Consider the following 23,055-nt stretch of genomic DNA (forward strand, 5'->3'; position numbering starts at 1 on the left):
GGGGAGTCGCTTCACAGGCAGTGAAGCAGATCTGCAGGTGTCTATCTTTCCCCGTCTTCCCCTCCTCTCTCCATTTCTCCCTGTCCTATCCAACGACAACATCAACAACAATAATAATTACAACAAAAGAACAATGACAACAAAAAGGAATAAATAAAATTTTTAAAAAGGAAGATTAAAAAAGGGGGGGGCACTGGGAGTGGTGAATTTGTTGTATACACACCAAGTCCCAGCAATCATCCTGGTGGCAAAAATAAATACATAAATAAAGCCAGCTCACACTCTGGTGCTGGCTGAAAACTGAACTAGGAACCTTAGGCATGTAGGCCCAGTTCCCTACTACTTGAGCCATTTCTTCAGTCACATAGTATTTTCAACAAGAATAAATAAATCATTTTGCAATTAAATAAATTTAAATAGACTATTAAAGTTGAGTTCTTACCAGAAAGAACATCAAATAAACTTGTTCCATCGCCATTGTCATCATCTGCTGCCATGATCCTAAATCCTTTTAAGAGTTGCCATCTAAAGTATGAAAAATAAAGATTTTTCCACTGTTAAAATCCACCTCACAATGCAGAGAACATAAATTTAGCAAAACTTAAAGAGCAACTTTTGCACACATGGCGCAAAGCGCAAAAACCATGGAAGGATCCCAGTTTAAGCCCCTGGCTCCCCACCTGTAGGGGACTCGATTCACAGGCAGTGAAGCAGATCTGCAGGTGTCTGTCTTTCTCTCCCCCCTCTGTCTTCCCCTCCTCTCTCCATTTGTCTCTGTACTATCCAACAACAATAAGAACTACAACAATAAAAACAAGGGATACAAAAGGGAATAAATAAATATTTTTTTAAAAAAGAGCAACTTTTAGATTGGGAAAACACTAAAAAGTCCACTATCGTGATTTTTTAAGAGTCTAATATTTTCCAAAAGCTGAAACTACATAAAAAATAATAATCTTTAACCTTTGACAGTTATAACATGTCAGAAAGTAACTGATATTAATTTTACAAAACCAATCAAATACAAGTTAACTCTTATACTAAAATAAACCAACTATTACATTAAGTGTGATGGCATCTCCGAGTTCCCAGCAAATCAAACCTGGAGATGGTCTTTGGGACTCTAAAAAAGATACCTTCACCCATAAAAAGGTTTAAGTAAGTAAATTAGATAAGAGAAAGAAACGGCAGAGAATTTGATAACATACTATGCTGGTAAAGGTGAAGGAAAATGATTGTATACTGGTTACAAGCTCCACAGAGATAATTTGGCAATAACAAGCAATGTTGATAAGAGCATGTTCTTTCCATATGCTCTGATAGAAACAGCACTTTATGGGGCTGAGTGGTGGCACACCTGGCTGAGTGCACATGTCATCATGCACAAGGACCTGGGTTCAAGCCCCCAATACCCACCTGCAGGGGGAAAGCTTCACAAGTAGTGAAGTAGGGCTGCAGGTGTCTGTCTCTCTCCCTCTCTATCTCCCCCTTCTTCCCAGTTTCTCTCTGTCTCTATCCAATAAGAAAGAGAGAAAGAAAGAAAGAAACAAAGAAAGAAAGAAAGAAAGAAAGAAAGAGAAAAAAAAGCCTGTGACCTTCTTTAAAGCCTGTAAATCCAACCTAATCAAGAGTTAGCTGCCTAAGAGAACCTAGGCTGGGGGTGAAAGTGTTTGTAGAAAACTGATTTTAACATATACCAACCACTGTAAATCACTGATCCCAACAGAGAGAGAGAGAATATTGCCGTGCAATTCTAGTAGTGAGGAATTCTACAATATACCTGGCTGGTACTTCTCAAAAATGGCAAAAACAGTTGGTGTACTACTGTTGGGTGGTGGAGTATTGCACTAAAGTAAAAAAGACTCTGGGTTGGGGCCGGGTGGTGGTGCACCTGGTTGAGCACTTTACAGTGCTCAAGGACCCAGGTTTGAGCCCTCAGTCCCCACCTGCAGGGAGAAAGCTTCACAAGAGGTGAAGCAGTGCTGCAGGTGTGTCTCTCTGTCTCTCACCCTCTCTATCCCTCCCTTCCCTCTCGATTTCTGTCTCTATCCAATAAATAAATAATTAAAAAAAAACTCTGGGTGGAGGGGGGAGGGTACAGTTTCAGCTTCACTATAGGGGGTGAGGGTAGGGACACAGATCTTTAGTTGCTGGGAATGGTGTTAATACACACTCCAGGGGGCTGGGCAATAGCGCAACAGGTTAAGCACACATGGCGCAAAGCTCAAGGACTGGACTAAGGATCGTGGTTCGAGCCCCTGGCTTCCCACCTGTAGAGGGGTTGCTTCACAAGCGGTGAAGCAGGTCTGCAGGTGTCTTTTTCTCCCCCTCTCTGTCTTCCCCTCCTCTCTCAATTTCTCTCTGTCCGATCCAACAACAACAGCAATAATAACAACAACAATAAACAACAAGGGTAACAAAAAGGGGAAAAATAGCCTCCAGGAGCAGCGGATTCGTAGTGTAGGCACCAAGTCCCAGCAATAACCCTGGAGGCAAAAAAAATACACACTCCAACTAACCTACAGTCTTATAAATCACTAATCAATATGGGGGGGGGGAATGGATTGAATGTCAAACTTTTTGATGCAGACTCCAGTTCTGAGTATATTCTTATAACCTAATAAGCACTTAAGGCTTCAAATTGGTAACCTGACTGAATTTTAACAGTGGGCTTAAGTTATTAATACATTTCTAATAATGACCTTTTCTTTAATATTAAATCACTTATAATCTTAGACCAGAAAGTACAAAAGCAACTGGCTGTGTCACTGTGTTAGATAAAGCAATATGTAAATAGCATTAAGTGACATAAATCATGGTGAAGTCTTGTATGATATAGAGTATCGTAACGATGGGATTTTCAAAGTCAACCAAAATTCCAAATAACTTGGTTATAATAATAACTATCTATTGCCTTCTAAAACACTAATACAGGGGGCCAGGTGGTGGCACACCTAGTTAAGTGCAGGCATCACAGTGCACAAGGACCCAGATTCAAGTCCCTGGTCCCCAACTGCAGGGGTAAGGCTTCACAAGTGGTGAAGCAAGGCTGCAGATGTCTCTGTCTCTTTCCCTCTCTACCTTCCCCTCCCCTCTCAATTTCTCTCTGTCTTTATCCAATAATAAACAAAATATTTTTAAAAAAATAATACACCAGGAACCCACCCCATTCTCTATAAAACCCTTATTTCTCCCAGTCCTGGAACCTCAGTGTTCGGGCTCATTTTCAGCAGGCTTCTCTCGAACCATACCAATTGATACTGTCTGCTGATCTCAGCCTAATCAGTGCAACCAGTGTCTACAGACAACAGGTCTGTGAGGTCAGCCCTTCAGCTCCATTACTCTGATGAGACCATTCCTAGCTCATAAAACTCCTTAATTCCATTTTGGGTGGTGCACTTCCTAACAAAACCACAGCACCTAGATATAAGCCAGGGACCAAGAGATAGAGCACATGCATCCATAATTTAGGGGAAAATATATGCCTTAAAGCAAAAGTGCACAATAGTTTGCAGTGACTCAATAAGTGCAGCAAGTAGAAAGACTAAACTAGAGCCCCCACACCTATGAACATCTAATCTTTGACAAAGGGGCCCAAACTATTACATGGGGAAAGCAGAGTCTTCTCAACAAATGGTGTTGGAAACAATGGGTTGAAACATGCAGAAGAATGAAACTGAACCACTGTATTTCACCAAATACAAAAGTAAATTCCAAGTGGATCAAGGACTTGGATGTTAGACCACAAACTATCAGATACTTAGAAGACATCTTCAATGAAGCGAATCCAATTACAATGAAGACTAAGGCAAGTATAAACCTATGGGACTACATCAAATTAAAAAGCATCTTCATAGCAAAAGAAACCAATACCCAAACCAAGAGACCCCTCACAGAATGGGAGAAGATCTTTACATGCCATACATCAGATAAGAGTTTAATAACCAAGAGCTTGCCAGACTCAACAACAAGATAACAAATAACCCCATCCAAAAATGGGGGGAGGACATGGACAGAATAGTCACCACAGAAGAGATCCAAAAGGCCGAGAAACACATGAAAAAATGCTCCAAGTCTCTGATTGTCAGAGAAATGCAAATCAAGACAACAATGAGACACCACTTCACTCCTGTGAGAATGTCATACATCAGAAAAGGTAACAGCAGCAAATGCTGGAGAGGGTGTGGGGTCAAAGGAACCCTCCTGCACTGCTGGTGGGAATGTCAATTGGTCCAACCTCTGTGGAGAACAGTCTGGAGAACTCTCAGAAGGCTAGAAATGGACCTACCCTATGATCCTGCAATTCCTCTCCTGGGGATATATCTTGGCAGCACAATTTGTGATAGCCAAAACCTGGAAGCAACCCAGGCGTCCAACAACAGATGAATGGCTGAGCAAGTTGTGGTATATATACACAATGGAATACTACTCAGCTGTAAAAAATGGTGACTAAAAAAATAAATAAATAACAATTAAAAAAAAGAAAGACCAAACTAAACATGACACCATAAAATACTTAATCAAATAGTTTCTACTTAGACCTAGATACTCTCCTCACCTACTTCTTATTTCACTTCCCTCAATCACATCCATCCAAAAAGATCTGTGTACACATATGTTCTTGGCAGCACAATTTGTAATAGCCAAAACCTGGAAGCAACCCAGGCGTCCAACAACAGATGAGTGGCTGAGCAAGTTGTGGTATATATACACAATGGAATACTACTCAGCTGTAAAAAATGGTGACTTCACCGTTTTCAGCCAATCTTGGATGGACCTTGAAAAAATCATGTTGAGTGAAATAAGTCAGAAACAGAAGGATGAATCTCACTCTCAGGCTGAAGTTGAAAAAAAAGATCAGAAAAGAAAACACAAGTAGAACCTGAAATGGAATTGGCATATCTCACCAAAGTAAAAGACTCTGGGGTGGGTGGGTGGGGAGAATACAGGTCCAAGAAGGATTCAGAGGACCTAGTGGGGGTTGTATTGTTATATGGGAATCTGGGGAATGTTATGCATGTACAAACTATTGTACTTAGTGTTGAATGTAAAACATTAATTCCCCAATAAAAAAATAGTACTAAAAAAATAAATAAATAACAATAAAAAAAAAGAAAGACCAAACTAAACATGACACCATAAAATACTTAATCAAATAGTTTCTACTTAGACCTAGATACTCTCCTCACCTACTTCTTATTTCACTTCCCTCAATCACTCCAAGGCTAACCTTGTCAGACAAAGTAAGAACTACAAAAGCTGGATATAGACAAGAGACTAGCCTAATTTAATGGTGGCTCCTTTGATTACTATCAGACCATCTCAACTCCCGAGGCCCTAGTCAGGCAATTCTGGGATCCCCACACAGACATGATGGACCTAGACCTAACAGATCACTCTCTCCACTGACACTGGTCATTTCCATCAGGAACAACATAATGGACCCCTCTGTGGGCCCCTACAGGACCTTGCCCTCAATGTGGTAGGGAAGCTGGGCCAAAAGATTCTACCACTCAAGAAGATGGGTCCTGAAATTAGTGCAGCCTAGAATGTTCCTAGCTATAACCACAGAATGCAAGCTCAGATCTACAGGGATGCAGGTTACACAGGCTCCTGCACTGAATATGGACCACAGATCAAATCCGAGGGGGTTTACAGTTAATGGTATTTAATTTTTTTTCTTTGATTTAAAAAAATTATTTATTTTTTACCAAACCAATGCTCAGCTCTGGCTTATGGTGGTGTGGACAATTGAACCTGGGACTTGGGAGCCTCAGGCATGAGAGTCTGTTTGCATAACCATTATGCTATCTATCCCCATCCCCAATTAATGGTATTTCTATACTTCCCCCAAATTTGGGAGCTACTTTCTTCCCTGATCCAGCTTTCTAGTCCTATTTTTAGCTCTGACACCATATCCCCAAATAATACCTTGGTCCACCTGTATGTAAGCTGTCCGGTTCAGGTAAAAATTAGTGAAGTTGGGAGTCGGGCGGTAGCGCAGCAGGTTAAGAGCATGTGGCTCAGAGCCCAAGGACCAGCGTGAGGATACCGGTTAGAGCCCCTAGCTCCCCACCTGCAGGGGAGTCGCTTCACAAGCGGTGAAGCAGGTCTGCAGGTGTCTTTCTTTCTCCCTTCTCTGTCTTCCCCTCCTCTCTCCATTTTTTTCTCTCCTATCCAACAGTGACATCAATAACAACAACAATAAAACAAGGGCAACAAAAGGGAATAAATAAATAAATAAATATTTTTAAAAATTTAGTAAAGTTATGGGCCCCTTGGAATATACCTAAAATAGACCTATTAACTTTTTCCAAATGGAGACCCCAAATCTCATATGCTATATTCTTGTCTTTAGGTTCCTGACATTTTGTTATGTTTTATATCTTATTTTTCCCATTTTGTTGCCCTTGTTGTTTATCATCGTTGTTATTGTTATTGCTGTCGTTGCTATTGGATAGCACAGAGAAAAATCAATAAAGAAGGGGAAGGCAGAGAGCGGGAGAGAAATATAGACACCTGCAGACCTGCTTCACCACCTGTGAAGCGAACCTCCTTCAGGTAGGGAGCCAGCAGCTCAAATCGGGATCTTTACGCTGGTCCTTGCACTTTGTGCCATGTGCACTTAACCTGCTGTGCCACCGCCTGGCTCTCCTGCTTTATATCTTTTTTTTCTTGCCTCCAGGGTTATTGCCAGGGCTCGGTGCCTGCACCACGAATCCACTATCCTGGAGACCATTTTTTCCCCTTTTGTTGCCCTTGTTTTATCATTGTTGTGGTCATTATTATTGTTGTTGCTGCTGCTGTCGCTGGATAGGACACAGAGAAATGGAGAGAGGAGGGGATGACAGAAAGGGGGAGAGACTTTGAAGCGACTCCCCTGCAGGTCTCTGTCCTATCCAACAGTATCAATAACAACAATAATAATAATAACTATAACAAAGATAAAACAACAAGGGTAACAAAAGGGGAAAAAAGCATTCATTCACATTGTTGATGCCTTGCTTTGTAGAGGAAGGACTTACATGTCAATGGTATCTGTGGGGATTTCAAATGAGAACACCACTAACCCTGAAGAAAAGAAATGTAATAACTGGGCAGGGGTAGATAGCATAATGGTTATGCAAAGTGACTCTCACGCCTGAGGCTCCAAAGTCCCAGGTTGAAACCTCTGCACCACCATAAACTAGAGCTGAGCAGTGCTCTGGAAATAAAAAAGAAATGTAAGAACTGTAAATAAAACAGCCTGGTGGGGTTCAGGCTGCAGTGCAGCAGGTTAAGCACACATGGCGCGAAACTCAAGGACTGGCGTAAGGATCCCAGTTAGAGCCCCTGGGTCCCCACCTGCAGGGGGGTCGCTTCACAAGCAGTGAAGCAGGTCTGCAGGTGTCTATCTTTCTCTCCCCCCTCTTTGTCCTCCCCTCCTCTCTCCATTTCTCTCTATCCTATCCAGCAATGACATCAATAACAACAACCACAACAATGATAAAAACAAGAGCAACAAAAAGGAAAATAAATAAAACTTAAAAAAAAAATTTTAAATAAAGTAAAATAAAATAAAAACCAGCCTAGTTAGACTAGATCTTGGGCTGAACAGGATTAAGAGATAAAATTCTCAAGAAATTCATGTCAGATAAAGGAATCTGGTCTTAAATTTTCAGAAGAGCACTAGTGGTTTCTGGTCAGAAATATGAATATTTTGAAATGAAGCAAGAAGATCAATGTATGGAATGAACTAGAAAGTCATCCATCAGTAGAGTTCAAGCCATGCATACATGAGGTCCTACAGTTTCACCTTCAACATCATGTAACAAGGTAAAACCAAAAGGGAGTATCATAAATGGCAGAGGTTTGTGATTATCTTTCTTTCACATAAATTTATACAATTTTTTTAAAAAAGATTACTCAGGAATCTACATGTTAAGAATTAATCCAGGGGGAGTCGGGCTGTAGCGCAGCGGCTTAAGCGCAGGTGGCGCAAAGCACAAGGACCAGCATAAGGATCCCGGTTCGAACCCCGGCTCCCCACCTGCAGGGGAGTCGCTTCACAGGCGGTGAAGCAGGTCTGCAGGTGTCTATCTTTCTCTCCTCCTCTCTGTCTTCCCCTCCTCTCTCCATTTCTCTCTGTCCTATCCAACAACGACAACAACAATAATAACTACAACAATAAAACAACAAGGGCAACAAAAGGGAATAAATAAATAAAATTAATATTAAAAAAAGAAAAAAAAAGAATTAACCCAGGAGAATAAAAAGAATGTTCATGTGGAAGTCGGGCTGTAGCGCAGCAGGTTAAGTGCACAGGCTCAAAGCGCAAGGACCAGCCTAAGGATCCCAGTTAGAGGCCCTGGCTCCCCACCTGCAGGGGAGTTGCTTCACAGGCGGTGAAGCCGGTCTGCAGGTGTCTATCTTTCTCTCCCCCTCTCTGTCTTCCCCTCCTCTCTCCATTTCTCTGTCCTATCCAACAACGACAACATCAATAACAACAATTACTACAACAATAAAAAACAAGGGCAACAAAAGGGGAAATAAATAAAATTTTAAAAAAGAATGTTCATATAATGAAAGGTGGCAAAGAGGGTAAGTGCCTGGACAAAGACTGGCTACTGGTCTACCTCAATTTACTCGAGTCAGAAGCTTCCTTTTTGACTACTTGCACACCCATTTTCAAACAGTCACAGATTCTTGGTAGTTAAATTATTTTTCTTTCTCAAATTTACTGTCTCCTTTTTAAAAAATATTTGATATATTGATATTTTATTTTAATGGAAGGGGAAAGATATATAGAGAGAGACACTGCTCTACTCTAGTTCATGGTGGTAGTGAGGATTAAACCTGGGACCCATAGGCATGAGTTTTTTGCATAACCAATCTGCTGTCTCCCTAGCTCCTAATGCCTCCTTTGTATATTTTCACTGTTCAGTTTTATTTTTTATATATTTATTTATTTTCCCTTTTGTTGCCCTTGTTTTTTTATTGTTGTTGTAGTTATTCTTGTTGTTATTGATGTCATCATTATTAGCTAGGACAGAGAGAAATGGAGAGAGAATGGGAAGACAGAGAGGGAGAGAGACAGACAGACTTCTCTGCTTCATTGCCTGTGAAACACTCCCCTGCAGGTGAGGAGCCAGGGGCTTGAATTGGAATCCTTACATCGGTCCTTGTGCTTTCACTGTTCAGTTTTAGAGATGATTACTTCTCACTTAATTGTCATCACCAAGTTTTTCTAGTATTTCCTACTAGTTTCTCTCTCTCTTGCCATCAGGGTTTTTGCTAAGGCTTGGTGCCTGCATTACAAATCCACTGCTTCTGGCAGCCTTTTTTTTATAATAAATACAGGCAGAGAGGCAAGAGTGATCAGTGGACTGAAAAGTACTAAGAGAAGGACCTCATAACACCCTATAATAATGGTTAAACCAAGGAGAAACATTGGAGAAATGAACCAGAAAAAAGTCCAGCTAAATGCCCCCCAAAGATAGAAGCACAGAAGAATGAGATCAACATCCAAACTCTTATTGAGGAATTAGTCACAGGAGTGAGGAAAAAGTTTGAAAGAACTGTCATCAGAAATGCAGAAGCAAGCAAGACTCTGAAAGAAAGCACTATCTTGAGGTAATTAAAGAGCTGAAAGCTGAAATAGCTGAGCTAAAAGCACAACTAGCTGAACAAGCTAATAGGTTATCAAAACAGGGTAATAAATAGCTGAGCTCCAGAAAACAACAGAGGGGAGAAAGGACAGAATGAGGCAGAAAGCAGAATTAGCAGATTATGAATTAGAGAAAACTAAGAAAATAAGAGATCTCAAAGAGATTAAGAGATACTGAAAACAACAACAGAGACATAAAGAATGACTTCAAAAGAAATAATATACATAGAGCTTGGGTAGTGGTGCAGCAGGTTAAGCACACGTGGCACAAAGCCCAAGGACAGGCTTAAGGATCCCAGTTTGAGCCCTGGCTCCCCACCTGCAAGGGAGTCGCTTCACAGGCAGTGAAGCAGGTCTGCAGATGTATTTCTTTCTCTCCCCCCTCTATCTTCCTTTCCTCTCTCCATTTCACTCTGTCCTATCCAACGACGACATCAACAACTACAACAACAATAAAACAACAAGGGCAGCAAAAGGGAAATAGTGAGACTGTTGCGCAGCAGGTTAAGCGCACATGGCGCAATGCGCAAGGACCGGCATAAGGATCCCTGTTAGAGCCCCAGGCTCCCCACCTGTAAAGGAGTCGCTTCACAAGCAGTGAAGCAGGTCTGCAGGTGTCTATCTTTCTCTCCCCCTTTTCTGTCTTCCCCTCCTCTCTCCAATTCTCTCTGCCCTATCTAGCAACAATAACATCAATAACAATGACTACAACACTAAAACAACAAAGGCAACAAAAGGGAAAATAAATATAAAAAAATTTTAAAAGACAAATATATATGAAACTTAAAAAAGATAGGGATGAGAAGGAGTTGGGCGGTAGCACAGCAACGCAAAGTACAAGGACTGGCGTAAGGATCCTGGTTCAAGCCCCAGCTCCCCACCTGCAGGGGAGTTGCTTCACAGGCGGTGAAGCAGGTCTGCAGGTATCTATCTTTCTTTCCCTCTCAGTCCTCTATTTCTCTCTGTCCTATCCAACAACAATGACATCAATAACAACAATAATTACAACAACAATAAAAAAACAAGGGCAACAAAAAGGAAAATAAACAAATATTTAAAAACATAGATAGGGATGGACATTAGTGCTCAGAGGATCAATCAATCAGGAGGACTTAATGATTATCAACATCTATGCACCCAAGGAGAGGCCATCTAAATACATCAAATATCTGCTGAAAGAGCTACAGTAATATATTAACAGCAACACAGTAATAGTATGGAACTTCAACACCCCACTCTCTCAACTTCACAGATCATCCAGGCAGAAAAATCAATAAAGAAACAAGGGAGATAAATGAAGAGATAGATAAATTAGAACTACTGGACATTTTCAGAGTAAAAATGGTGATTTCACCATTTTCAGCCCATCTTGGATGGAGCTTGAAGAAATTATGCTAAGTGAAATAAGTCAGAAACAGAGGATGAATATGGGATGATCTCATTCACAGGCAGAAGTTGAAAAACAAGATCAGAAGAGAAAATACTTCCCCAATAAATAAATAAATTTAAAAAAAAAGAAAGAAAGAAAATACTAAGCAGAACTTGGACTGGAGTTGGTGTGTTGCACCAAAGTAAAAGACTCTGGGGTGCATGGGGGGAGGGGAGAGTTCAAGTCCTGGAACATGATGGCAGAGGACCTAGTGGGGTTTGTATTGTTGTGTGGAAAAATGAGAAATGTTATGCATGTACAAACTATTGTATTTACTGTCAACATTAACACCCCCCCATTGCTTCACTGCTCATGAATTTCCATTCCTGCAGGAAGGGGTGAGAAGCTCCTCATACTCAAGAGGGTGGACACTGCCCAGCCCCTATCAGTATCTCTCTTTCCTCTTATCATTTCCTGTACTAAACATATCAGTATCTCTCTTTCCTCTTACCATTTCCAGTATTAAACCTGTCTAACCTGTCTCATTCCCAAGTCAGAAATCTTTTGAGTTGTCCAGGTGGTCTGGAAGGTGGTACAGTGGATAAAGCACTGGATTATCAACCATGAAGTCCTGAGTTCAATCCCTAGCAGCACATGTACCAGTGTGATATCTGGTTCTTTCTCTCTCTGCCTTTCTCATGAATAAATAAATAAACAAATAAATAAATAAATAAAGTTGTCCAAAGCAACATTATCAAGTTAAGATTCCCTAGCAAAGAACCCAACACCACTTTTAGAAGTGTCTATCCTCATCAACAGAAGCTGACTTAGAAGATCTGAAAGGGAAACTAAAAGCAGGACCTGATCAAATTGTAAGTAGGGCACCAAAGTAAAAACCCAGTGGTGAGGGGTAGACATGTAGCTTCCTGGGCCAGTGGGGGGTGGGAGTGGGCGGGAGGGATGGGTCACAGTCCTTTGGTGGTGGGAATGGTGTTTATGTACACTCCTAGCAAAATGTAGACTTATAAATCAGTAGTTAATTAATATGAGAGGGGGAAATCAATTGTATGTCTCAAAGTTTCTCAAAAGACAAACTGAATCTTTTTAATATATAGGCTACGTATTTGATATGCGGACTCTCTCAAAAGCCTAAACCAAGTAGATTAGAAGCTTCCAATAGCACAGCTATATACAAGATACTGGGTACTGTACAGCAAACCATAACAAAGGGACTTTTCAAAGTTAACCCAATTAACAAATAATGTGATAATAATATTAACTACTGATTGTCTTTTTGAACCCTAAGACAGCAGGAACCTCACATCTTCACTATAGAGCCCCTACTTCCCCCAGTCCTGGCACCCTTGGATAGGGCCCACTTTCCCGTATGCATCTCCCAATCCAAACCAAATAATATTGCATCCGCCGATCACAACCTAACCAAAGCAACAATTGCCATCTCAACATGCTTCACCTCAGACTGTATCCAGAGACTTCACGTGTGGAATGACAACCCTTCAGCTTCATTACTCGGGTGAGACCTTTCCTTTAATAGTACACTCTAATTTCATCTCAGGTAGTTCACTTTCTAACAAAGTCCCATAACCTAGATATACACCAGTTTCTGTGAGAGAGAGCTTATGTGCACACGTATCCATAAACTACTGCAAAATATATACCTGAAAGCAGGATTACACTAGAGTTTGCAGTGAGTACCTCCCTAACACTTCCTCTCCACTATTCCAAGCTTGGGATCCAGGATTGCTCAACAAATTGTTTGGCTTCATATGTTAACTCTCTTTTCAATCACCAGGTTCCAGATGCCACCAGGATGCTGGCTAGGCTTCCCTGGATTGAAGACCCCACCAATGTGTCCTGGAGCTCAGCTTCCCCAGAGACACGCCCTACTAGGGAAAGAGAGAGGCAGACTGGGGGTATGGACCGACCAGTCAACGCCCATGTTCAGCGGGGAAGCAATTACAGAAGCTAGACCTTCTACCTTCTGCAACCCTCAACGACCCTGGGTCCATGCTCCCAGAGGGCTAGAGAATGGGAAAGCTACCATGGGAGGGGGTAGGTTATGGGGATTGGGTGGTGGGAATTGTGTAGAGTTGTACCCCTCCTACCTTATGCTTTTGTTCACTAATCCTTTCTTAAATAAAAAATTAAAAAAAAAAAAAAAGAAGTATCTATCACTACTTTTCTAACCATCACTGCTACCCTCACCTGTTCCAGTCAGCTACACAATAGATTCTCTACCATAACTAGACATTCCTATAGTGCAAGTTCAGGGCATACATTATTCAGAAATAATGTCAGCAGAATGCAGAGGAATTTACTCACATAAGATGATCATACTTCCCCTCGACATCAGTAACAACAATAATAACTACAACAATAAAACAAGGACAACAAAAGGGAATAAATATTTTTAAATTTTTTTAAAAAGAAAAAAAAAGATGATCATACCCTAAACGATCATCACTGCCCTTTCTTCCTTGTTTCAGTAGAGACATGTCTGTTTTTTTATTATCTTTATTTATTTATTTACTTGATAGAGACAGCCAGAAATTAAGAGGGAAGCAGGAGACAGAGATACCTACAGCACTGCTTCACCACTTGTCTTCAAAGCTTTCTCCCTGCTGCTGGGGGCCGGTGGCTTGAACCCGGGTCTTTGTGCACTGTAACGTGCAGTAAACCAGGTGCGCCACCACCTGGCACCAAGAATTCCTTATTCCTCTTTGCATTAAGCTATCTTCATTTCCCTTTTATTTAAATTTTTGTTATTAATATTTTACTACAAGTTTATAAAATTACAATGTATCATTTCCCTTTTATTTTCTTGAGGAACAGACCTGTTTACTGAGATATTTATCAGAAACTAAACCTGACTTCACTATGACAACATGTAAATTAAAATTATAACTGTTCCTTTGGGTATTCTAGTAACATGGGTAGGTAATGAGTATATTGGGCTGGGAAAGAGCTCAAGTGGTATCAGACTTACACGCCTGAGGTTTCTGGTTCAACTCCAATGTTCTAGGGTACTCTGGTTTGTCTCTCTGGTGTAATATATAAGTCTTTAAGAAAAAATGGAAGTGTGGTCCAGGAACTGGCACAGTGGATAAAGCATTAGACTTTAAAGCATGAGGTCCTGAGATTGATCCCTGGCAGCCATGTATCAGAGTAGTCTGGTTCTTTCTATCTCCTCCTATCCCTCTCATTAATTAATAAATAAAATATATTTTAAAAAGGGAGTCGGGCAGTAGCACAGTGGGTTAAGCACAGGTGGCACAAAGCTCAAGGATCAGTATATGGATCCCCACCTGCAGGGGTCGCTTCACAAGCGGTGAAACAGGTCTATAGGTGTCTATCTTTCTCTCCCCGTCTTCCCCTGCTCTCTCCATTTCTCTCTGTACTATCCAACAACGATATCAATAATAACTACAATAAAAAACAAGGGTAATAAAAAAGGAATATATATATATATATATATATATATATATATATATATATTAAAAAAAAAAGGGAGTCAGGCGGTAGCTCAGCAGGTTAAGCACATGTGGCACAAAGCACAAGGACCAGCCTAAGGATCCTAGTTTGAGCCCCCGCTCCCTCCCTGCAGGGGAGTCACTTCACAGGTGGTGAAGCAGGTCTGCAGGTGTCTACCTTTCTCTGCCCCTCTCTGTCTTCCCCTCCTCTCCATTTCTCTCTGTTCTATCCAACAATGACAACATCAATAATAACTACAACAATGAAAACAACAAGGGCAACAAAAGGGAATAAATATTTTAAAAAAGGATTTAAAAAAAAGAAAAATAGGAGGGGGCAAGGGTAGATAGCATAATGGTTATACAAAGAGACTCTCATTACTGAGGCTCCAAAGTCCAAGGTTCAATCCCCCACACTACCATAAGCCAGAGCTGAGCAGTGCTCTGGTTAAAAAAAAAAAAAAAAAAAAAGGGGGAGTCGGGTGGTAGCACAGTGGGTTAAGCATACGTGGTGCAAAGCGCAATGACCGGCCTAAGGATCCCGGTTCAAGCACCCAGCTGCCACCTGCAAGGGGGTCGCTTCACAAGCAGTGTGTCTATCTTTCTCTCCTCCTCTGTCTCCCCATCTCTCTTGATTTCTCTCTGTCCTATCCAACAACAACAATAACTATAACAAAAAAACAAGGGCAACAAACGGGAATAAATAAAATAAATTTTTAAAAAATTTAAAAAAAAGAAAAAAGAAAAAAATGGGAGGTGGTACAGTGTACAATGCAGGACTTGTATGTGTTAAGTCCCAAGTTCAATTCCTGGTATCATATATGCCAGACCAACACCATAGTTTCACGCTCACTCTCTCTTTTAAAAGATTTTGTGGGGAGTCGGGCTGTAGCACAGCGGGTTAAGCGCAGGTGGCGCAAAGTGCAAGGACCAGCGTAAGGTTCCCGGTTCGAGCCCCCAGCTCCCCACCTGCAGGGGAGTCACTTCACAGGCGGTGAAGCAGATCTGCAGGTGTCATCTTTCTCTCCCCCTCTCTGTCTTCCCCTCCTCTCTCCATTTCTCTCTGTCCTATCCAACAACGATGACATCAATAACTACAACAATGAAACAACAAGGGCAACAAAAGTTGAATAAAATAAATTTAAAAAATTAAAAAAAGATTTTGTGGTCCAGGAGGTGGCGTAGTGGCTAAGACACTAGACTCTCAAGCATGAGGTCCTGAGTTCAAGCCCCAGGAGCACATGTACCAGAGCGATGGCTGGTTCTTTCTCTCCTCCTATCTTTCTCATGAATAAATAAATAAATTCAAAAAAAAGAAAGAAAGAAAAAGATATGCTGTTAAAAAAAAAGGATTTTATTTATTTACTCATGAAGAAGATGGGGGAGAGAGAGAGAGAGAGAGAAGGGGAGGGAAGGGGAAGAGAGAAGGAACCAGGCATCGCTGGTACATCTGCTGCAGGGGATTGAACTCAGATCCTCATGCTTGAAAGGCCAAAGCTTTATCTACTGCACTACCTCCCAGACCCACTAGTTTTCTCTTTCTAAATAGTGGATAAACTTTGAATGAGTATTCTGTCACTATTTTCCCCACAAATACCATGATGGTGAGTAATTTTGCAGAGATTAGAGGTTTTCTTTTCTTTTCTTTTTTTTTTTTTTTGATTAGAGGTTTTCTAAGGAATGTCTATATGTAACGCAATAGTAGAAATGTTGGTATCTGCAGTTTCCAAAATCTATCATGTACATTAGTTTCACATCTTAGTCACTTTTTTCTTTGCCTGAACTGCTCATCCTTTCCCAAACTGAGCTAATAAGTGTGAACTACTATAGATGTATTTAATTCCCATCCCTTTATTAGATCACTGAAGACAGTTTAGCAAACTCTACTGCAATTATTTGCTTTCTAATCTTGTTCTTAAATATAAGTATGCATCAAAAATACCCAGAGGAGTTAAAATATAAGATTGGAGAGTGGCTGCTTTCTCCTGTGCATGACCCAGGTTTCAGTCTAGCCCAAACCACACTGAGGGATCTTTCTTAGTATCTTTCCTTCTCTCCTTGTTATCTTTTTATCTGAAAAAGTCAGCCAAGAGCAGTAAAGCACAAGTCTAATGTAGGCATACTTCATGGTCCTCAATCCAGAAGGCAAAAAGATACTTTTTTCTGAGATCAACATATCACATCCTTATAAGGCATTTCATCAATCTGCATGGATTTGTGCCTACATCTAGCAGTGAGCTTGAAAACTGACTTTTGGAAGGCTGGGTGGTGACGCACCTGGTTGAGCATGTATGTTACCATGGACAAGGACCCAGGTTTAAGTCCCTGAACCCCACCTGCAGAGGGAAAGCTTTGCAGTGGTGAAGCAGTGCTGCAGGTGTCTCTCTGCCTCTCTCCCTATCACCTTCTTCCCTTTTGATTTCTAGCTGTCTCTATCCAATAAACAAATAAAGATAGTGGTCCAGGAGGTGGCACAGTGATAAAGCTTTGGACTCTCAAGCATGAGATCCTGAGTTCGATCCCTGGCAGCACATGTGCCAGAGTGATGTCTGGTTCTTTCTCTCTCCTCCTTTCTCATTAATAAGTAAATAAAATCCTTAAAAAATAAATAAATGTATTGTTGTGTGGAAAACTGGGAAATGTTGTGCATGTATTGTATTTACTGTTAAATGTAAAACATTAATTCCCCAATAAAGAAATTTAAAAAATAAAATAAAATAAAGATAATATAAAAAGAAAAAAGAAAAACTGACTTTTGGTGGTTTATAAAAGGTAATTTCCAGGGTGATGAGTCATATGCTATCCATTTTGAAACAGACTCCCCCTTTTTTGTTTTTTTTTTTAACCAGAGCACTGCTCAGCTCTGGCTTATGGTAGTGTGGGGGATTGAACCTTGGACTTTGGAGCCTCAGTAATGAGAGTCTCTTTGTATAACCATTATGCTATCTACCCTTGCCCCCTCCTATTTTTCTTTTTTTTAAATCCTTTTTTAAAATATTTATTCCCTTTTGTTGCCCTTGTTGTTTTCATTGTTGTAGTTATTATTGATGTCGTCATTGTTGAAACAGAGTGTAAATATAATTTGAACAGGATAGGATGAAGATGCCTCCCTCTCTATCTAGTGACAAAACAGACCCAGAGCAATAAACTAACATGCAAGGACCTTCCCATTCTCTTTACAATCCTTATTTCTCCTAGTCTTGAAACATTAGGACTACTCCCATATTTTCTGATGTTTCTTCTATCTGATTCTTTACTGTCATACTGTCTCTGTGAACTACATCAATGCTACCAGTGTTGCCATATCACATTATGCAGCTACTGACTTGTTACTGCGTATTGTCTCCAGATACAGGGTAGAGCCTAGGGTACTGGGTATACTTGTACATTGTAAGAGGCAATTATATAACTCAAAGTAAAAGTGCTTAATAGCCCTCCGTGGTTAGTCCCAAGGTCTAAACCTAATAAACCTGGGATCCTAGTAAAAGGGCCTAAAGAGGGTATCAAATACTCCAATCAATTATACTTAGACTAAATAAGCTTGGCAATCTAGTAGAAGGGCCCCAAAAAAGGCAAACCCCATAAACCTAATACTGGTTTGGATACAACAAATGACACTCAATACTTTATAAGAACTGGGAGAAAGTCCAAGCTTGTCAGATAAAGAAAAGACTACAAAAGCTGGATAAAGGCAAGAAAATGGCTCACGGCCTTTTTGGTCAATACCAGGTCACCCCATCATCTGGGGCTCTAGTAGGGATTCCTACATAGATATAATAGGCCTAGACCTTTAAGATCCTTCTCTCTACCATCACTAGGTCCCTTACACCAGGAACATTATCACAAGCCCTCTCATGCACCACTCCAGGAACTTGTCCTCCCTATAAAGTAGCAATGGTTGAAATTGCCACTCTCTCCAAAAAGAGGCTAGGTCATCGTACACTGGCATTTGAGGAAGCCAGGTCCTGAAATAAATGCAGCCTAGAATGTTCCCAACTGTGACCATGAACTGCGAGCTCAGACCAACAGGGATTCAGAGGTTACACAGGCTCCTGTGCTAAATATGAATATATCTGGGCCCTGGGTCAGGTTGATGGGGTAAATAGTAAATTTTATTCACAGATTTGCTTCAAGTTTGGGAGCTACTCTCTGTCCTAATTCAACTTTCTAGCCTTACTCTTTTTTGGTTTTTTTGCATCTAGGATTATTGCCTGCACTATGAATCCTCTGCTCATAGATGTAATTTTTTTTCCCCTTTTGTTGCCCTTGTTTTATCATTCTTGTGGTTATTATGGTTTTTGTTGCTATCGTTGTCAGGACAGAGAGAAATTGAGAGAGGAGGGGAAGAGAGAGGGGAAGACAAAAATAGACACCTACAGACCTACTTTATTGCTTGTGAAACGACCTCCCTGTAAGTGGAGAGCCGGGGGCTCAAACAGGGATCCTTTGGCCGGTCCTTGCACTTCACGTCAAATGTGCTTCACGTCACTGTACTACTGCCCGACCTCCCTCTAACCCTACTCTTTTTTTTTAATTTTTTTATATTTATTTTCCCTTTTGTTGCCCTTATTGTTTTTTATTGTTGTAGTTATTATTGTTAGTGATGTCATCATTGTTAGATAGGACAGAGAGAAATGGGGAGAGGAGGGGAAGATAGAGAGGGGGAGAGAAAGATAGGCAGACCTGCTTCACCGCCTGTGAAGCGACTCCCCTGTATGTGGGGAGCTGGGGGCTTGAACCGGGATCCTTACACGGGTCCTTGGCTTTGCGCCACGTGAGCTTAACCCACCCAACTCCCCCCTAACCCTACTCTTAACTCTGAATATCATCTTGCCAGAAAACATTTTTAGACTACCTCCATGTTAGTTGTCATACTCAAGCAAAAACTACGAAAGTCATGGGCCACTTGGAACATACCTAAAATAGACTTCCTAGCTTCTTCCCACCCAAAGACTCCTAATTTCATCTGCTCTGTTCCTACCTTTGGATTCCTGTTTCTTAAACAATTTGGCCTGCTTTGTATCAATCAAATTGTTGATGTTACTATGACTCCATCCTGACTTCCCTGGGCAGACCACCTCACCAATGTGTCCCAAAGTCTCACTTCTCCAAAGCCCTACTTCACTAGGGAAAGATAGAAACAGACTGCCAATGCCCATGTCCAGCATAGAAGCAATTACAGAAGCCAAAATTCCCATGCAATTACAGAAGCCAAAAAGATTCTCATGCCTGAGGCTCCAAAGTCTCAGGTTCAATTCTCCCCACTAGTCCCCTACCCCTACACCACCATAAACCATAACTGAAAAAAGAAAGAAAAGAAGGGGCCCAGTGGTCACACACCTGGTTGAATGCATGTTAGAGTGCACAAGGACCCAGGTTCGAGCCCCCAGTCCCTACCTGCAAGGGGAATGCTTTGCAAGAGGTGAAGCAGTGTTGCAGGTGTCTCTCTGTCTCTCCTTATCATCCCTTTCCCTCTCGATTTCTGGTTGTCTCTATCCAGTAAATAAAATAAAGATAATAAAAAAATTTTTAAAAAGAGGGTGGGGGTAGATAGCATAATGGTTATGCCAAAAGACTCTCATGTCTGAGGCTCTTCTTCTACCGTTTGCCCTTCTTCCGTAGCCAGTCAACAGCATCAGGTTGAGCCTGATGTAAAGTTTCGAGACCTCCTTTGAATCTGGAGAGGTGGCAGTCGTTGACTATGTGGGTCATAGTCTGTCTGTAGCCGCAGGGGCAGTTCAGGTCGTCTCTGGCTCCCCAGTGATGGAACATAGCGGCGCACCGGCCATGGCCTGTTCGATAGCGATTGAGGAGGGCCCAATCTGAGGCTCTAAAGTCCCAGGTTCAATCCCCTGCACCACCATAAGCCAGAGCTGAGCAGTGCTCTGGTAAAAAAGAAAGAAAAAGGGAGACGGATGGCAGCGCAGCGGGTTAAGTGTAGGTGGCACCAAACGCAAGGACCAGCATAAGGATCCCAGTTCAAGCCCCCGGCTCCCCACCTGCCGGGGAGTCACTTCACAGACGGTGAAGCAGATCTGCAGGTGTCTATCTTTCTCTCCCCCTCTGTCTTCCCCTCCTTTCTCTATTTCTCTCTGTCCTATCCAACAGTGACGATATCAAGAACAATAATAATAACTATAGCAACAATAAAACAACAAGGGCAACAAAAGGGAAAATAAATAAAGAAGAAAAAGAATTTTGGTCCATGTTCCCAGATTGGGAGAAATGATAGAGGAAGATGATCAGAGGGCTCTGAACTCCAACTCCATCAGTAAAGGAAAAGGACATTTGGAAGTAGTAATAGGTGTGGGCATGACTTGGAAGACAGGGCAGGACCGTAGGAAAAAACAAAAAGGGCAAATATATATAAATATAGATAGATAGCTATAGAAATAGTCAATTCATATCTGCAACCTTGGGAGAACTACTGTAGCTTCCAATGGAGGGAATGGGGAAACAGAACTCTGGTGATGGTTACAGTGCAGAATTATACCCATTATCTTATAATTTTTTGTTGTTGTTTTGCCTCCAGGGTTATTGCTGGGGCTCAGTGCCTGCACCATGAATCCACTACTCCTGGAGGCTATTTTTTCCCCCTTTTGCTGCCCTTGTTGTTGTAACCTTGTTGTGGTCATTATTGTTGCTGATGTCATTCATTGTTGGACAGGACAGAGAGAAATGGAGAGAGATGGGGAAGACAGAGGGGGGAGAGAAAGACAGACACCTGCAGACCTGCTTCACCGCCTGTGAAGCGACTCCCCTGCAGGTGGGGAGCCAGGGGCTCAAGCTGGGATCTTTATGCTGGTCCTTGTGCTTTGCGCCACATGCGCTTAACCTGCTGAGCTACCTCCTGACCCCCAATAATTTTGTAAATCAATGTCACTAACAAAAAAAAGGTACTTGACCCACACCAATAGCCCAAATTGTGCAGTGTTCTCAATACTGAATAAATCAATAAAACAAATCTAAATTTGATTATGACTTAGTCTCTGCCTAAAAACTTCAGCGCTAGGGGGCCTGGTGGTGGTGCATATGGTTAAGCATGCACATTACAGTTCACAAAGACCTGGGTTCAATCCCCTGGTCCCCACCTGCAAGAGGAAAGCTTCACAAGTGGTGAAGTAGGGCTGCAGTTTTCTTTCTGCCTCTTTCCCTATCTCCCCTTCTCCTTTCAATTTGTCTCTATCCAATAATAATAATAAAGATTAAAGGAAAACAAACTCAGTGCTTTCAACTGGCATAAAGTTAAACAAATTGTCAGAATCCTGCTTACAAACACCTGAGTAACTTCTGCTTACTGGTGTTAGTCTGTGTCATTCTCTCCCACTTCCCAAGACTCTACTCTGTCACTTTCTTTTCAGACCCCTGAATTTGCTGTTTATTCCCCCAACCAGCAACACCAAAGGTCCTCTGCAGAAAGTAAGCAATGTTCTATCATCTTTGATAGTTGGCTTAATATTTCAGCCTTCCCTAGCTACCTTACCAAGTCAGGTCTTTTGCTATATACTTTCATATTGTGGCATAGAAGGTGGCACAGTGGCTAAAGCATTGGTCTTAGGAACATGAGTTCCCGAATTTGATTCCTGGCATTGCATGTACTTGAGTAATGTTCCTTGCTCACTCTCCCGCTCATAAATAAATAAATTTTAAAAACAATTCTTGTGGTCTGGGAGGTGGCACAGTGGATGGGGCATTAAGACTCTCAAGCATTAGGTCTCCAGTTCAATCCCTGGCAGCACATGTACCAGAGTGATATCTGGCTCTTTCTCTTCTCCTATCTCATTAATAAATAAAATCTTTAAAAAAATAACAATTCTTATATTACTGTGTTCTTTCTCTACATGGTATATATTCAGTGTATGGTAACATTTTTGTGGGATTCCTATAGAAATATCTTTTTTTTTAAAGATTTTATTTATTTACTAATGAGAAAGATAGGAGAGAGAGAGAGAGAGAGGAAGAACAGAAGAACCAGACATCACTCTGGTATGTGTGCTGCCAGGGACTGAACTCAGGACCTCATGCTTGAGAGTGCACTGTGCTACCTGCTGGACCACCCTATAGAAATATCTACCTCACCTACTGGACTGTAAATCTTGTGAAGACCAAGAATGGCTTTGCTCTATCCACCATTGTATCCCAGTTCTCAGCACAGGGCCTGGCAAGTTGGTCGGTAATTAAAAAAAAAATTTTTTTTTAAGTTGGTGAATTAATGAAATTCCAATGTTAAAGATAATTCTTACTTTCTTGGCCTTGATAACTAGGTAGTCATGCTTTTAAATAAAATGGAGAACCAAAGAAGACATGCTGAATTTTCTGTAAGATATGCAGGTGTAGATGTCTAATAGATAGCTGGAAACAGGGGTAGGTAACACCAAAGACAAGAAACAGTAGAGGGAGAGGATAAAGTATCATAATTTTTTAGGAAGAGGGGCTGAAATTTTCATGTTTACATTCACCTTCCCCCAAATGAATCTCATTAAGTAATAATTTAGTTGTTGAAAAGGTGGAGTATATGCCTTGCATATATAAGGTTGTGGCAGCACAGC

The 23,055-nt window shown here is 41.2% G+C and overlaps 1 protein-coding gene across 4 annotated transcripts in view; it reads right to left on the bottom strand.

Annotated features, from left to right (window-relative positions):
• The window catches only part of CASP8AP2 (caspase 8 associated protein 2), a 142,780-nt gene that overhangs the window by 43,385 nt on the left and 76,340 nt on the right, over positions 1-23,055 (bottom strand). For all 4 annotated transcript variants that reach the window (XM_060205486.1, XM_060205484.1, XM_060205485.1 and 1 more), the window contains exon 2: positions 443-525. In XM_060205486.1, coding sequence (XP_060061469.1) covers positions 443-497 — 55 coding nt within the window. In that variant the 5' untranslated portion in view covers positions 498-525. The remainder of the gene's footprint in view (positions 1-442; positions 526-23,055) is intronic.

Source organism: Erinaceus europaeus, chromosome 13 (assembly GCF_950295315.1).
Source record: "Erinaceus europaeus chromosome 13, mEriEur2.1, whole genome shotgun sequence".
Lineage (NCBI taxonomy): Eukaryota > Metazoa > Chordata > Mammalia > Eulipotyphla > Erinaceidae > Erinaceus > Erinaceus europaeus.